This window comes from Acomys russatus, chromosome 1 (genome assembly GCF_903995435.1).
Source record: "Acomys russatus chromosome 1, mAcoRus1.1, whole genome shotgun sequence".
Taxonomy (NCBI): Eukaryota; Metazoa; Chordata; class Mammalia; order Rodentia; family Muridae; genus Acomys; species Acomys russatus.
This window is the reverse complement of record NC_067137.1, coordinates 23,726,775-23,741,438: the sequence shown is the minus strand read 5'-3', so window position 1 is coordinate 23,741,438 and position 14,664 is coordinate 23,726,775. Positions and strand designations below refer to the sequence as shown.

Sequence of the window (14,664 nt, the reverse complement as noted above, 5' to 3'; positions counted from 1 at the left end):
AGGCAGAGGCCTGCAGATCTCTGAGTTTGAGGCCAGCCTGGTCTATAAAGAGAGTTCCAGGATAGCCAGGACTACACAGAGAAACCCTGCCTCAAAAAACCAAACCAGAGCCTGGAGTGGTGGCGCATGTCTTTAATTCCAGCACTCAGGAAACAGAGGCAGGCAGATCACTGTGAGTTTGAAGCCAGCCTGGTCTACAAAGCGAGTCCAGGATAGCCAGGGCTACACAGAGAAACCCTGTCTCAAAAAACCAAACCAAGCAACCAAACAAAAATCAAATAGAAGTAGGCCCTGAAGTTATGACTAACACCAATATTGACACTTTGCCATTCTTGCTCTACTTTAGACTACAACCATTTGTCAATATGTGTTGTCCTCAACTCTCTTCTGTAGGACTGTCCTTCGTTCACTTTTGTGCTATCTAATGCAGGCCCAGTAGATGACACATAGGCACTTACTAAATGAAAGGTGGAACATTCAGGTGAGCCAAACATAAATTACCAGATGAGTATGTGACATCTTAATTAAAAGTAAATTCTAATTGTTATTTTCTTTTCAGTTTAGCATACCACAAACGCTATTCATGACATACTTATTTTTATGTAAAGTTCAAATTTAAGTGTCTGTCCTGTTTTATTTATTTGGAGACTGGGGTGAGTCAATTCTCTTCCGGGAGTTCCAGATATGAGCAAAACTGCTATGGTCCCTCAGTGGCATGCTGGCTGCACCGCTGTAAGCTGCTCTGGAGTCCAGGACCAAGCATAGAAACCGGCTGTTTTTCCTTGAGCCTTACCTGTTCACTTTCTAGTGGCCTGTGGCTTAAGCCAAAGTAGTCACTCATGAGTTTAGAGCGCCATCTGCAGATCTTTCTGGGACGTACCATGACTAGTCCAGCCCACTCAACCTGGAAAAGCCCTGGTAGACCTCCAGGAAGCCGGGCTAGGAGTGGGTGAGGATGAGGCAAGGAAAGGCACACCTTTCTGGCCGCTGCTGCTCTGGCCAAGACAGAAGGCATGCCAAAGGAGGCTAATACCAAAGACTTTCCTGTCCCAGAATCCTCTGCTTCGCCAGTTGTTTCTCTACATTTTCCAAGGCATGAAGACCCCCCCCCCCCGTATGTATGACGGTCTCATTTGACATACAAATTTTTAGATTTCACTGAAATAAAATGTATGTACATACATATACGGTGTGTGTGTGTGTGTGTGTGTGTGTGTGTGTGTGTGTGTGTGTGTGTGTGTGTGTGTGATCGAAGCTTTTTTCCCTAAAAGTTTTGTAGCTTTATCTCTTAGATTTACTTTTAATTTTTTGGTCCATTTTGGCTGAGTTTTGCATACTGCGAGGCAAACTTCCGGTTCCGATTCTTTCGCATGTGGATATCCATGTGTCTAAGCACAATTTGTTGAGAAAACCGTTTTTCTCCACTGAATCATCTTGCAATTGCTACTGGAGTTGTTAGGGTCAGAGTCTGGGCCCTGGCAGCTCTGACAAGCTAGGCTGGGCCACCATCCTCAACAGACAAGTAATAGTAGCAAACAGAAAAAGATTTCATTCAATGTGTCCACCCTGGAAGAACAAGTAAAGAGGGTCAGTGGTGCCCCAAGTCCATCTTCAGAGTTCTGGCATGAGGTTTAACTGGAGGGCAGGAGGTATGCTTAACTGGGCAGTTCTGGTCCTGCCCTTCTCTGACCCAACACTGACTTCTATTGTTGGCTCGCAGTCTGTCCTGTGTCATCAGCTTAGTGTGCAGTCTCCTTCCAGGAGACAAGTCCCCTCTGGCTGATGTCAAGGTCTCAGGCTTTTCCTTCCCCAGCATGAGACTTCTCGGGGGTGGGTGGGGGAGTAATGTCAGTTCTTAGCATCCATTGTCTCAATAGTCTGCCAGCTGAAGGGGACCGTGTGTGTCCTCCAAATCTCTTCAGTGCTGCCATGTTGCGTGTGTACTTGCTCCGGTTTGGATAAGGGTTGAGTGTGCTCCCTAAAGGCTGCTGTGTTGGAAGCTAGGTCCTCAGTGCGGTGGGGCTGATGTGGAAGGAGATTAAGAGGAAGGCCTTCTGAAAGGTAATTAGGTCACTGGGGGCTCCATCTTCCTGAAAGGAGTAATGATGGTTTCAGCAGGTCCTTTCAGATTTCACTCCTCTGAGTCCTTTGCGGTTTCAAATCAATTTTAAAACCAGTTATCCAGTTGGAATTCTGATGGGGATTTTTACAGGATTTATGGATCCATTTGGGAACTATGACCACCTTAACTATATGAAACCACTAGATTCGTGGCCATGAATCATCTTTCATTTGTCTAGATCTTTTAAACATTCCTGGAAGTTTAACGGGTTCCAGAGCACAATTGTTCTCTTTGCCTTGCTAAATTTGTTGCTAAATACCTTAATCCTTTTTATTTTAAAAATGGTTACACATATGTCTGTGTGCTGAGCGTATGTATGCGCATGTATGTGCATGTATATGCATGAGCCTGAAGCAGTCAGTTCCCTCAAATGGCAGTTACATGTGATTTCAAGCTGCCATATGGGTGCTGGGAACTGAAGCAAGCAGCACTGGGCCATCTCCTTCAGTGCTCTCTATTCTTTTTGATGCTATCAGAACTGGAATTCCTGCTTTTTAAATTTCACTTTTGAATTGCACAGTCTTGTTCTACACCAGCAGGAAGGTACTTTGCACACTTCCGGTACATGTATATACGCACTTGCCCTGTAAGCTCCTCTGTGTGTGTGTACACACTGCTGACAAAGTTGGCACCTCTAACCTTAGACAAGACTGCATGTAATAGACAAGATGCATCATTCTACATGTTAAAAACTTAGTGTTGAGGGACAGAGCCAGGACAAAGAGTATGATTCCATCAACCAGAGCTCAAAACTAGACAACACTCATTTGCCAGGGAAGCAGTTATCCGCTGTGGGCACTGATGACGGGAAGGGCTCACCAACTTCTCAAGTGCAGCAATGTTCTGTCTCCATCTGCACAGTCATTTTATACAGACTTATGAAGCTGAGCATACAGATCTCAGAAGTTGTTCATACACATTACCCTTAACACTTGAGAAAAATATGTCAAGGAAACAGCTAAGACTCTGCTTCTTTATTGACTACTTAAGCCACTCCAGATGTGTCACCCTATCACGTACTCTTTTTGAATTTTGCTTTTGGCCATAACACCTACTTTCTTTTCCAAGCAGCATTATGCCCACTTTCCCTCCCAAGCACCCTTCCTTGAGTTTAGAAGGGTCTTTTCCTCTACCCACCACAAGATATTTCCTGGAGAGGGGCTTAGTTTACACCCAGGTATCAAAGAAAATATATACATTTGATGGTTAGGGTATTGAGATGTGACAGTGATCAAGCTGCCACTTACTGTGTTCTCTCTCTCTCTCTCTCTCTCTCTCTCTCTCTCTCTCTCTCTCTCTCTCCATTTAGAGCCTCAATTGAATCTGTATGCATAGCCATTTCCTGTAGCATTGCATGGTGGTCAAGCAGAATCTTGCACAACATGGTTCCTGATCTTGGTGGCAGAGACAGATAGATGAAGCCATGGGAAAGAACATGGTAAGGCTCCTTGGGGTCCTACTTCTGGGATGCTGTGGCACAGCTCTGTTCGTGACGTCTTTTTATCCAGAATGCCTTGCCACACAGACCTGCATCATAAACTTAGTTCTGCCTCCCTCCTTCTAAAAATTTCCTTATGCAATTTCTAAAGTAATGATCTCATGCCACCTTTAAACTAGAGCAGACTGTCTTCATCTGACTGCTGTTGACATTTCAAGTTTAACAAGTCCTTATTGTGGTGGCTGCACTGAGCACACCCTGAATAGACTGCTCAGCAGTGTCCTGGAGCTCTATCCACCAGATTCCAGTAGCCATAGTCCACTAAGTTGTGACAGCCAAAAGGATGTCCAAATAACCCCTATGCTTGTCTCCCGGAGGACAAAACTGCCCCATGACCAGTCCTCTGGTCTAGAAGGGAGCCCCACTCTGCTCACATTGGGTTAAACCATTATGGTTCCCCAAAGTATTGGCTCTGATTAGTGAATGGAGCTGGGTTCCAGTTCCCATGACCACGATACTAGATGAAAGTGTGGCATCTGAGGAACGGAGTCATGAATGGAAGGTAGCTTTCTTTCATTGCCTCTGGTACCAAGTCCTGGGAGTTTCAAAACCACAGTGCAGACATCAAGGAGGAATTACAAAGCATTATGAATAAAGGCACTACTAGGGTCACATCACAGATGGTTTACTCACAGAGACTTGGCTGTTGAACATCCAAATAAATGCCAGCAGCCCCCACATAACAACTCTTCCTAAGATGGGCCTGAAGTTCCTCTTCTGAGCCACCAGAAATTCTGATGATGCGCTGTCATGAGAGCAGGCCTCTAAGGTGTTGTCCTTGGGACTCAGCACGTGCCTGGGCCTCTCCAGGTATTTTTCCAGGAGTTTCTGTCCCCTCAGGAATAAAGGGGTCAAAGCCTTTCCTGAAAAGTCTGTTAGTGACATTAACCCCTCAGGCACCTTGAATGTGGCATGGCCGGGGACTGATCAAGAGAGGGACTCCCAGGTCGCCAACCCTGCCAAACTCAGGCCAGTTTACGATGAAGAATTTCAGCAACACAAGAAGTACTGGGAAGATGATGTCACCGGAGCACATAGAGCTGCATGCGACCGTTTTCAGCTCAGTGGCCTTGGATGTACAGCAAGTTTCCCTCCAGAGGGGCTTGGAGAGCATTAGTTCCTATAACCATGTTGTCAGTCTGTGCACTGAGAAATGGCACACAGAAATCCCATCTCAAAAGAACGGCCTCCTTCTTATGTGAACAAAACTAGCCTATCAAGGAAAATTTCCACTGCACCCATGTGACTAGCCAGAAGACAGTGCTCACACAGGATGTGGATATCACTGTAAGGCCAGACATTGAGAAGAGTGGGTGGGTTAAAAGCTCAGTGTGTTGGCAATGTTGTGTGAAAGCTTCTCATAGACAGATATAGTAATTCAAGGCCAGCCTGCTCTACATGGCTCCATGCCGGAGCCATGTCTCAAAAACAACTATAACAGCAACTGCCCCCCCCCCCCCCCCCACAACCAAAAAACAACAAAAGCAATAAAAGGAAAGAAGTAAAAGCCCTTTTATCAATTAGGACGCTAACACCCATCCTTCCCAGTATCATTGTTTCTTTCTCAAACCTAGGGCTCCCGTGAACCCCTTCCACAGTTCCTAATGTCACTTGTGCCCGCCTGTGAGTCAACCTGTAATTCCAAGTTAAGAAATCAAGGCTGAGGACTCTCCTGTCTGATCCTAATTTTCAAGCCTAAAACTGTGGTTCTTTTTCAATGGCACATATAGTAAGGATTGCTGTCTTCCCAAGCGCTTATTACCTATACACTGCCTTGTGCGATGCAAACAGCCTATCCCACGTGACAGTGCCTTTTCTTTCCTTTTTGAGACAGAGTCTCACTCTGTAGCCTTGCCTGCCTTTGTCTCCTAAGTACTGGAACTAAAGGTTGCCATTGCCTCAGTCCATCTATTTACTATAGATTTGGAGCAGTTAGTCAAACTCTACTGTACTCCCCAGTGTGCTGTGCAGATTTTTCTCCATAATCTAGAATTTTCTCATTAGGGTTGTGTCTTTGAGGATTAAGAAACCACCACAAGGCTGGGTATGGTGGTGCACACCTTTAATCCCAGCACTCAGGAGGAAGAGGCAGGTGGATCGCTGTGAGTTTGAGGCCAACCTGCTCTTCAAAAGCAAGTCCAGGACAGCCAAGGCTACACAGAGAGACCCTGTCTTGAAAAACAAACAAACAAACAAACAAACAAAAACCAAAAAAAATCACCACAAAGTACCCCACAGTAAATACCAAAATTAACAATACACTCACTCTACTTGAGACGGGGGTCTATGTATATGTGACCCAGGCTGGCCTCACACTCACGATCCTCCTGCCTCAACCTTCCAAATGCTGTGACTGTGGCTTGTACTTCACTCATTTTAGTGTGAGTTTAGCCAGATAACCCCTCTTCACATGCAAGAGGTTTTGAGGTCTAGTGGCCATATTCAAAGGTGGGGTTCTAGAAAGCAAACGAGCAGACAAAAGCCCTTCAAAGACACACAGAGGCATTGGGATGACTCACTTGTCATGCCTTTATGAGGATATAGCCTCTCAACTTGTACTGAATGGAATCCGGGTTGTAGGCTTCCAAAATGGTAGCTAGGGAAACAAGTGCCAAAGGGTAGGTGTGTGTATGTGAAGCCTAAATCCTTTTTTTTTTTTTGTTTTTTTTTGTTTCTATTGCCTCCTTTAATGTTTCCTATTTCAGATAACATGCCAACTCTCCCAGGAAATATGGCTGAAAAGTTTTCTTTTCCACCATCAGAAATTCTGGGCTTTCCAGTGAGGGATGACCCTTAAAACAAATGTTTATTTTTAACCTTTTTCCTTTTATATTTCCACCAGACCTGGCCCAGACCACCCAGCGAGCTGCCACCAGATCAGAGTGATGGATCAAAGCTGTTCTCCTAGCAACGGAAGCATCACATAGCCGCTTTAAAGGAGGCTTTCTGTCAGGCTACCTCTTCTTGAATAAACACAACAGAGGCCGAGTGAGAAGTAGCTACAATTTAATACAAACCTGCACCAGAGCACAACGTATTGGGCTGTTTTGTTTTTGCCTCAAACGATGGCCAAAGCACAGGACCAAGTGTCCTCTTGGTATTGACACAACCTTAGCACCATGACATTTACAGAGGAGCGAGGAAGTCACTTGGATGCTGGGGTGCTAACAGCTCCACTCTGACCCCAGGCTGTGCCTGCCACCTCAGCAGCTGGAGGGGGTTTGGCTTCCATGTGGTTCTGTGGTTACTGGGTCAACATAAGAGATGCTCTCATCACAGCATTGGCTTGATAAGAGACCTACTGTGGACTCCTAGCACTACACACACGCACACGCACGCACACACCCACACCCACCCACACGCACACACAGAGTAGTACAATTTTCTGGTAATTTAACCCCACAAACCTAGAGAGCAGCTAAGGCAAGAACAACAGTATTTATTCAGCAAGTACAAGACCAGTTTGAGAGCTGCATTCGGTGCAACCAGAGACTCTTTTTGTTCCAGCCAGCAGCCACTGGACCTGTGATGGGGCCGGCTGGAGCTCTGCATGGGGCAGGGAGTGGACACTGGGGGGTGATGGTTTGTTGGGCTCCTGGGTGAGTACAGTCTATGAGGGGGTGGGCTTGGATCTATAGAAGGGTGGGGGTAAGTGAAGTGGAAGGCCTTAAGTGGCTCCTTGAACACACACTCTCCCACCACGCACATCACATGCCTATCGGGTGGAGACACTCAGAGTAGGTAAAGCATTCCTGGTCTGAGCCAGGTGGCCTGCCTCGCTGGCCCTACCACCCCTTGGATCTTTGGCATCTGCCCAAGGCCCATGATCCAGCAAGGGCAGAAACAGACAAAGGTGATGTATATCCAGCTATGGTGGCTTATGTGTGTAATTCCAGCGCTTGGAGAAACGAAGGCAGGACTGCTGTGAGTTCAAGGCCAGGCTACATAGGCAAGACTTTGCCTCAAGAAGAAGGAAAGGAGAAGGAGGAAGGAGAGAGAGAGAGAGAGAGAGAGAGAGAGAGAGAGAGAGAGAGAGAGAGAGAGGAGAAAGAGAAGAAGAGAGGGAGAGGGGCAGAGGGGGAGAGGAGAGACAGAGAGGCAGACACTTTCTGTTACCCATGAAGGCTTTTCCAGGGTCAGGAGCTACTGTGCCCCTGGGTTATCTGTCCCTTCAGCTCCCAAGTGAGAATAACAGGGACAGAGTCAAGGTGAGGATGCAACTAAAACCACGCACAAGCCCCCAATATTTTTCTAGTCTGGGCTCAAGCCACGTGCACACATTAGTTGGCCCATGACTTGCGCAAAGCAAGGCAGAGTGGGCCCCCCAGGGAGAAAACATTCTAGCTGGCTAAATTCCCTTTGGGCCTGACATAACGCCGCAACTGTTTTCCACAGCTAGGTTAGACAGCCGAGGGCAGCTATGAACACTTCTGGGGCCAGAAGGCCTAAACTTTTGGGGCTTCGGTTTTCATCTGTGAGATGGAGGAAAGAGTAGTAAGCCTTTCACTGCCAAGAGCAGCAGGTGAGAGCCAGGTCATGGAAGTGCCTTGATGTGCCCCAAACAGCACAAAAATGCTGTGATGAGGGCCAAGATCTCTGTGACCTCTGGTAAGTTTGGGGAGCTCCAACAAATGTGAGATCACTTGCCAAAGGGTGGGGAGGGGAGGCTTATCAGGGGCAGACAGCTGAGCCACTTTCCAGGCTGTGGAGCCACCTATGAGAACCTCCAAAGAGCTTCTGAGACAGGGCAGGGCCCAGGCAGTGGCCAACAAGAGCACAGCGCTGAGTGCAGGATCCTATAGCACTGTGCTGTGGAGTGGATGGCACAGTGCAGCCTTGTGTTTTGGAGCCTGTTTCCCTGGTGGTTGGCTGGCCAACCCTCTCCTATTCCTCCCTTTCTCAGCAGGTATGAGCCTCTTGCTAGTCACACAGGAGGAGTAGCTAGGCCTTGCCCAGCAGGGGCAAGTTATAGGAAGGTATGTAGGGGTGTGAGCATGTGGATGTGGGGTTAGTGCTAGGAGTGACCAGGAGAGGAGATGAGAGAGGGGCCATCTTGCTGCCTGAAGGTTTCCAGGGTCAGCATCCAGGACATTTGAACGTAGCAAGGTGGGAGGAGGTAAGGGTGTAGGATAGGGGAGTCATGGTCCAGGGCTTCAGGAAGCAGAAGGACCCTGGGCTGGGAGGAGGGGGCCAGCCTGCCCCCACCTCTGCCCCGTACGGTCTGGTTGGCCGTGACTGCAGCATCTCCTACAAACCAAATCTATTCCAGAGTCTATGCTATGCTAGTGACACGAAGCACCGTCATTTTCCACAGGGTGTACAAACAAGTCAAACCAAACCACTGCGCAAACCAAACGTGCAAAACAAAACCATTTACACGCGCCTGGCACCAGCCCCGTGCCCACCCAGCTACCCTTCTGAGGCCGGAGACTCTCAGAGGGTGTGAGTTAGGGAGTGAAAAGAGGCCAGCAAAGGGCACAGGGTGTCCCAAGCACAGCCACAGCTGGGTGTCCCGACTGTACCCATCATGGCTGGGGTGAATCAGGAGAGATGTGACACCTTGGGCATGACTGGGGAGTTGACACCTGTCTGACTTGGGAAATGTCACCATGGGGCCTATAGGGTGAGAGGGGAAGGCCTTGCTTATAAAACATGTCTGCTAAAGTGCTCTGGACACCTGTCTGTGTAGGCAGCAGGGCAGGGCACTAAAGTCTGGGCCTTCCCAGAGCCGGCACAGGAGGTCATGGTGAGGAGGGGCGGGGCCAGGTGAGAGGAGGGGCGGGGCCAGGTGCTATGCATTGGGTGCTGTGCATAGTGTGGGCTTCTGGGGCCCAGAGAAACCCCAGGGCCAAGGTAGGAAGAGCATGAGGGACAGCTCAAAGTGCCTTGTTAGGGGTGGATCAAAGCCCCGTGAATCATGTTCAGACAAAGGGAGGGCTCCCTGGTTCCTGGAGCCCCCCACTGATGGTGCGCTGCCCAGCCCAACCTCTCCCACCCGCTGCAGCTGTGGCCGGAAGGTGTGCAGGCGGGTGGCGGTGGAGCATCTTCACTTGGGGGGCGGCAGTGCTGGTCAGAGCCTTTACCAAATACCGCTCGACCTGCCTCCAGGGGGCGCAAGGATCCGAGCTGAGGCCCGCTTTGGAACGTGGTCATCAATCTGAGAACCTGCAGGGAGGAAGCAGGGCGAGTCAACCAAACTGAAGCTGCCGCCTGGGTTAAAGGCTGCCCTTTCAGCGCGAGGACCAAGGGGCTGAGTTAAACCGTGTGTGGGTACTTGCTTTCTCCTCTCCCACCACTTCCTTAACGGGCGTGTGGCCCTCATTGGGTACACGGAGGCCAGATAATGCTGTCCACCCACTTTAAGACAGGCGTGGGGCTGTGTTTGGTATATGCATGCGCCCAAAGAGGTTTTGGATCCCCCTGGAGCAGGCTGTGAGCTGCTGGACAGCAGGCAATGAGTGCTGGGAACCTGGGAACTGAACACAGGTCCCCTAGGCGAGCAGTGCATGCTCTTAACTGCTAAGCCTCCAGCCCCATGCCTGACTTTTCCAATGGTTTTGTAAGGGCAAAATTAATGCCATATTCTATATGTAATGTATATTCTGCAAATAATGCCGTGGTCCGTGAATGTTCTGTGAGAACCTGTCCTCCAGGTGATTTCACTTCTCCCTGCGTTCCGGGAATGACCACACACTGCCATAAACTAGACCTGCCAGCAGTCCCCAGAAGCTCCACCGGAGCGATTAGATACAATTAGCTCCCAATGTTCCTCTGAGATTAAAAAAAAAAATCCCCTCCAGACTCAGTCTCCACCCAACCTGCCTAAAGATTAACATTCCTGTGACCCACAACTTCCCTGAAGATCCAACCTTCCCCCAAACCTGGCTAAAGGCTGACATTCCCGGGACCCACAATCCCCGGGGTCCCCGCTTTCCTTTATAAACCCATTGCCCTTGAAGCTCGGGGTCACTCTCCTATCCTGCTGCGTCAGGAAGGATTGTGATCCGAAGTTTGAGCCAGTAATACAGGACGTTGTGTATGTTGCATTGTATCGAGTCCTGGTGGCCATTTTGGGGGTCTCACGATCTGGGCAATCTCGGTACTACAGTTTCGTGGGATTGAACTCAGGTCCTTGTGCTTACAAAGCTATTACTTTACCAACTGAGCCATCCCCCCAGTTCCAGGTACTCGGCCAATTAATCCTCACTTCTCTATTCCATTATCTGGGCGAGAAAACCAGAGACATATAATTTCCACATCTTACAGTGTAAGAGGTCTGAAGAGCCTGGATTTGAACCCAGGTTTCCTGACGCAGAGCCTACTGCACGAGCTTTCCCACTCACTCACTTGTGCTACCAGAGCAAGAAAGGGGTTAGCCAGTTACCACACCGACCTTCATGCACAGGGCTCAGTGAGTAGACCAGAGGACAGAGCAGGAAACCAGTAACTATTCTGGAAAGTGAAAGACTCATACGCCAATGACCCCAACTCCTTGGAACTCTAAGACTAAGAAGGGAAGGTCTAGTGTTCTCATCTTCAACAGATTAAGACTTGGGGCTGGAAGAGAGCTGACAGGCAACTTGAGGTCTGCTGTGCCTGAAGGAGACACTGTCAAGTCAGGCCCCATAGTCCCAGGATCTTTTCACTTCCTGTGGGGTCGGCTATTGCCGCCTGTGATATGCTCGGGTCCTAGGAATCCACACGTCCCAGACTGGCAAAGCCTCCATGTGTTTGGACAGTGCTCTGGAAACACCACCCAGCACTCATGCACCACCACTTGTCGATGCGACTAGCCCTTTTGGGAATGTGTTTTTGGAGAACTCCTTTCCACCGGCCATCAGCACTCTCCGGGGTAATCACACTTCCCTGGCACAAGCTGCTCTCAGCACAAAGCTGGGCACCTAGGGACCTCAGTAGGCGGGGCCTCAGCAGGACAGACCTCAGTAAGAGAGAACCTCAGTAGGTGGGGTCTCAGGAGGAGGGACCTCAGGAGGAGAGAACTCAGTAGGAGAGAACCTCAGTAGGCGGGGGGTGGGGGGTGGGGTGGGGGGGTGGGGGGGTGGGGGGGTGGGGGGGTGGGCCTCAGCGGGTGGGGCCTCAGTAGGAGGGAACTCAATAGGTGGGGTCTCAGAAGGGACCTCAGTAGGAGGAACCTCAGTAGGCGGTGGCTCAGTGGGTGGGGCCTCAGCAGGCGGGGCCTCAGTGGGTGGGAGCTCAGTAGGCGGAGTCTCAGTAGGCGGGTCTCAACTGGTCCTAGGCCTCTCACCCTGGGATGGCTTGTGCTTGGTCCTCATTCCCAACACCTTAGAATTCTATGCTTTTGTTCCTTTTGCTTTTCTTGCCCAGATAGAGGCAGCCCTTGCTGCAGTGGATTCTCTCTGGCAAGTCCTGGAGTCAAGGAGGCTGGGCCACTGCCCTTTCAAACCGTGGCGGTGCTTCCTGAAGGACTACCACCCTTCCAGCCTCTGTCTGCTCTCCATTGAGAACGCCTCATCGTTTATGAGGTAATGGTCCCCACGCAAGGACCACAGGACGTCTGAGGTATAAAGCGTCCCAGGCTCACTTGTTGGTGTCACTGGGAGAGCACGGTAATAAAAATGGGGATTGACAGAGGGGCCTAGGGATTCTGTGGAGCTAGGGCATGGAAGTAAGTTGAGAAACTGGGAGCCAGAGCCAAAAGAAAGAAACGTTTTAAAGCTATTGAAATCTATATAATACAATTCCTGGTTAAAAAAACAAAAAGTGAAAGCAGAGAAAAGGTGAGGTGATGTGTGAAGGTCAGAGGGCGGAAATAAGTAATAAGAGCAACAGGGTAATAGGGGCTGCAGTGAGGCTGGGAGGGAGGGGACAGTGAGGTGCATGACAGAAACATACCGCTAGGGAGTGTGTCTAACGGCCTGTGGCCTGTCTAGCAGCTAGTGAGCTCTCCTAGGTCCTTCAGCCTATCTGCCTCTAACAGCGTGTGCTGCACATCTCATGGCTACAAAAGACCTGCAGGCTGCAGCCACTTCCGGGGCCTCTATTCTGTCTGCCAGCTCCCCCACACCTCACCCTTCCTTACCCGAGAGGCTAAAACTGGATTCATGAAGGTCCCGCATGCCCCCATGCCGGGTGACGGGCCTTGTGGGAGTGTCTGCCAGTGGTGTTCCCATCTCTTTTTTCCCAGGGTGGACAACAACAGCGACGTCCCCTAGGTAGGGAGTGCGGTCCACTCCCCTCACTTTTAAGGTCTAGTGAAGAGAAAAGACAGGAACGTCAGAGCCAAGTGCACAGCTGCAGCCGTCTCCACCAACAGCTGCCGCTACGCACAGTACCCAGGACGCACAGGTGATAGGTGTGTTGCTTCCATGTCCCAGGTGCTGAAGAATGACTTTCTTGCTGCTAAGACGAGTGTGTGAATGCACGTGCATGTGCTCATGTGCAGGAGGTGCCCCCGTCTCTGCCCTCCACAGGGGCGGACTCCTTCCAGGGGAGTTTGGCAAGGAAACAGTTGAATAACTCCTCCGTGGTGAGCATGGTGACACACATGCAGTGGTGTCCTGACGGTGCCAGGCTCCCAACAGGCCAGACCGTGTCCTGTGGCCTGACAACACGGTGAAAACTCAGGCTAGATACACTTGGTTTGGACATGGGGCACTGCTGGAAGCAATGCTAACGGGTCAGGAGTTATACTGCCCAAACCAGACCACCAAGGATCCGATTTCAGCTCTGTCACGTAGGGCTAGCTTGGCCTAGGTCATTTATGGCGATTCACTATATTAAAAGTGCTACTGTGAGGGGGAGAAAGTGTGTTGGTAGTACTTGCGGTAGCTGAGGGAGCAGCAGCAGCAGCAGCAGTGATGTGAGCACTGCATCCTTTTGGATGTGATAGGAGTACTGCATCCTTTGGGATGTGAGCATTGCATCATTGGGATGCGAGCATTGCATCCTTGGGATGTGAGCACTGAATCCTTTGGGATATGATGCGAGCACTGCATCCTTGGGATGTGAGCACTGAATCCTTTGGGATATGATGTGAGCACTGCATCCTTGGGATATGATGTGAGCACTGTATCCTTGGGATGGGATGTGAGCACTGTATCCTTGGGATGGGATGCGAGCACTGCATCCTTGGGATGTGAGCACTGAATCCTTTGGGATATGATGTGAGCACTGCATCCTTGGGATATGATGTGAGCACTGTATCCTTGGGATGGGATGTGAGCACTGCATCCTTTGGGATGGAACCTCAATTACAATGTTGCATTCTGCCTGCCCAGTCTTTTTGAGAGAAACAACAGACACAGAGGATCTCTGAAGGCCCCCGTGGCATTAGCAAGAGAGGAAAGGAACTGAGCAACCAGCCTGTGTATCAGGAGGACCTCGCTGCTCACAGTCACACTCGCCAAGCTCCCTCTCTGCTTGCCCATTTAAATTTCATCTATTGAGACTGTAGAGATGGCTCAGAGGTTAAAAATGTGTACTGCTCTCGCAGAGGCCCCCGAATTCGGTTCCCAGCACCTCACGAGGTGGCTTACAACAGCCTGCAACTCTAGCTCCAGGCACGTCTGAAACTTCTGGTCTCTATAGGCACTCTATGCACATATACACACAACACACATCGGCACCATCATCACAGATGTATGCAAAATGAGAGGTGGAAACCAGAAACTTCCAACCCCCCTATCTCTCCTGCCCCTCCACATACTCTTCTGGATGCAAGGTGATAGACAGCATCCAGGGGAAACTGTGTGTGTGAGGGCTCGAGACCGAACTGTCTCCCATAGGGTCACCTTCTGAATGCTTATTCCCTGGCTGGGGGCCCTGGGCTCTTCAGGATATGGGACATGGCTGGCCTTTGAAGGTTACTAGGTGGCCTCTAGTTCTGTCTTCTGTCTTCTTCCCCATCTGCTGCAAGTGGACAGTCACTGTACAGAGTCCCATTATTGTAAACCACACCTGGTCACCGCACCTGGTTACGTTAAAGTGTCTGAGACCAAGAGCTCTGTTAACCCTTTCCTCTCTGAAGGCATTCGGGTCACATCAATGCAAAAATAACTAACAC

General features: G+C 49.8%; 1 protein-coding gene across 1 annotated transcript in view; it reads right to left on the bottom strand.

Annotated features, from left to right (window-relative positions):
• Positions 1–9,577: 9,577 nt before the first annotated feature.
• Dpysl5 (dihydropyrimidinase like 5) overlaps positions 9,578–14,664 on the bottom strand; it is an 85,536-nt gene continuing 80,449 nt past the window's right edge. The window contains exons 12-13 of the mRNA XM_051172444.1: positions 12,682–12,850; positions 9,578–9,785 (exon numbers count right to left, since the gene is read on the bottom strand). Of these exons, the coding sequence (XP_051028401.1) occupies positions 9,700–9,785; positions 12,682–12,850 (255 nt within the window). The 3' untranslated portion in view covers positions 9,578–9,699. The remainder of the gene's footprint in view (positions 9,786–12,681; positions 12,851–14,664) is intronic.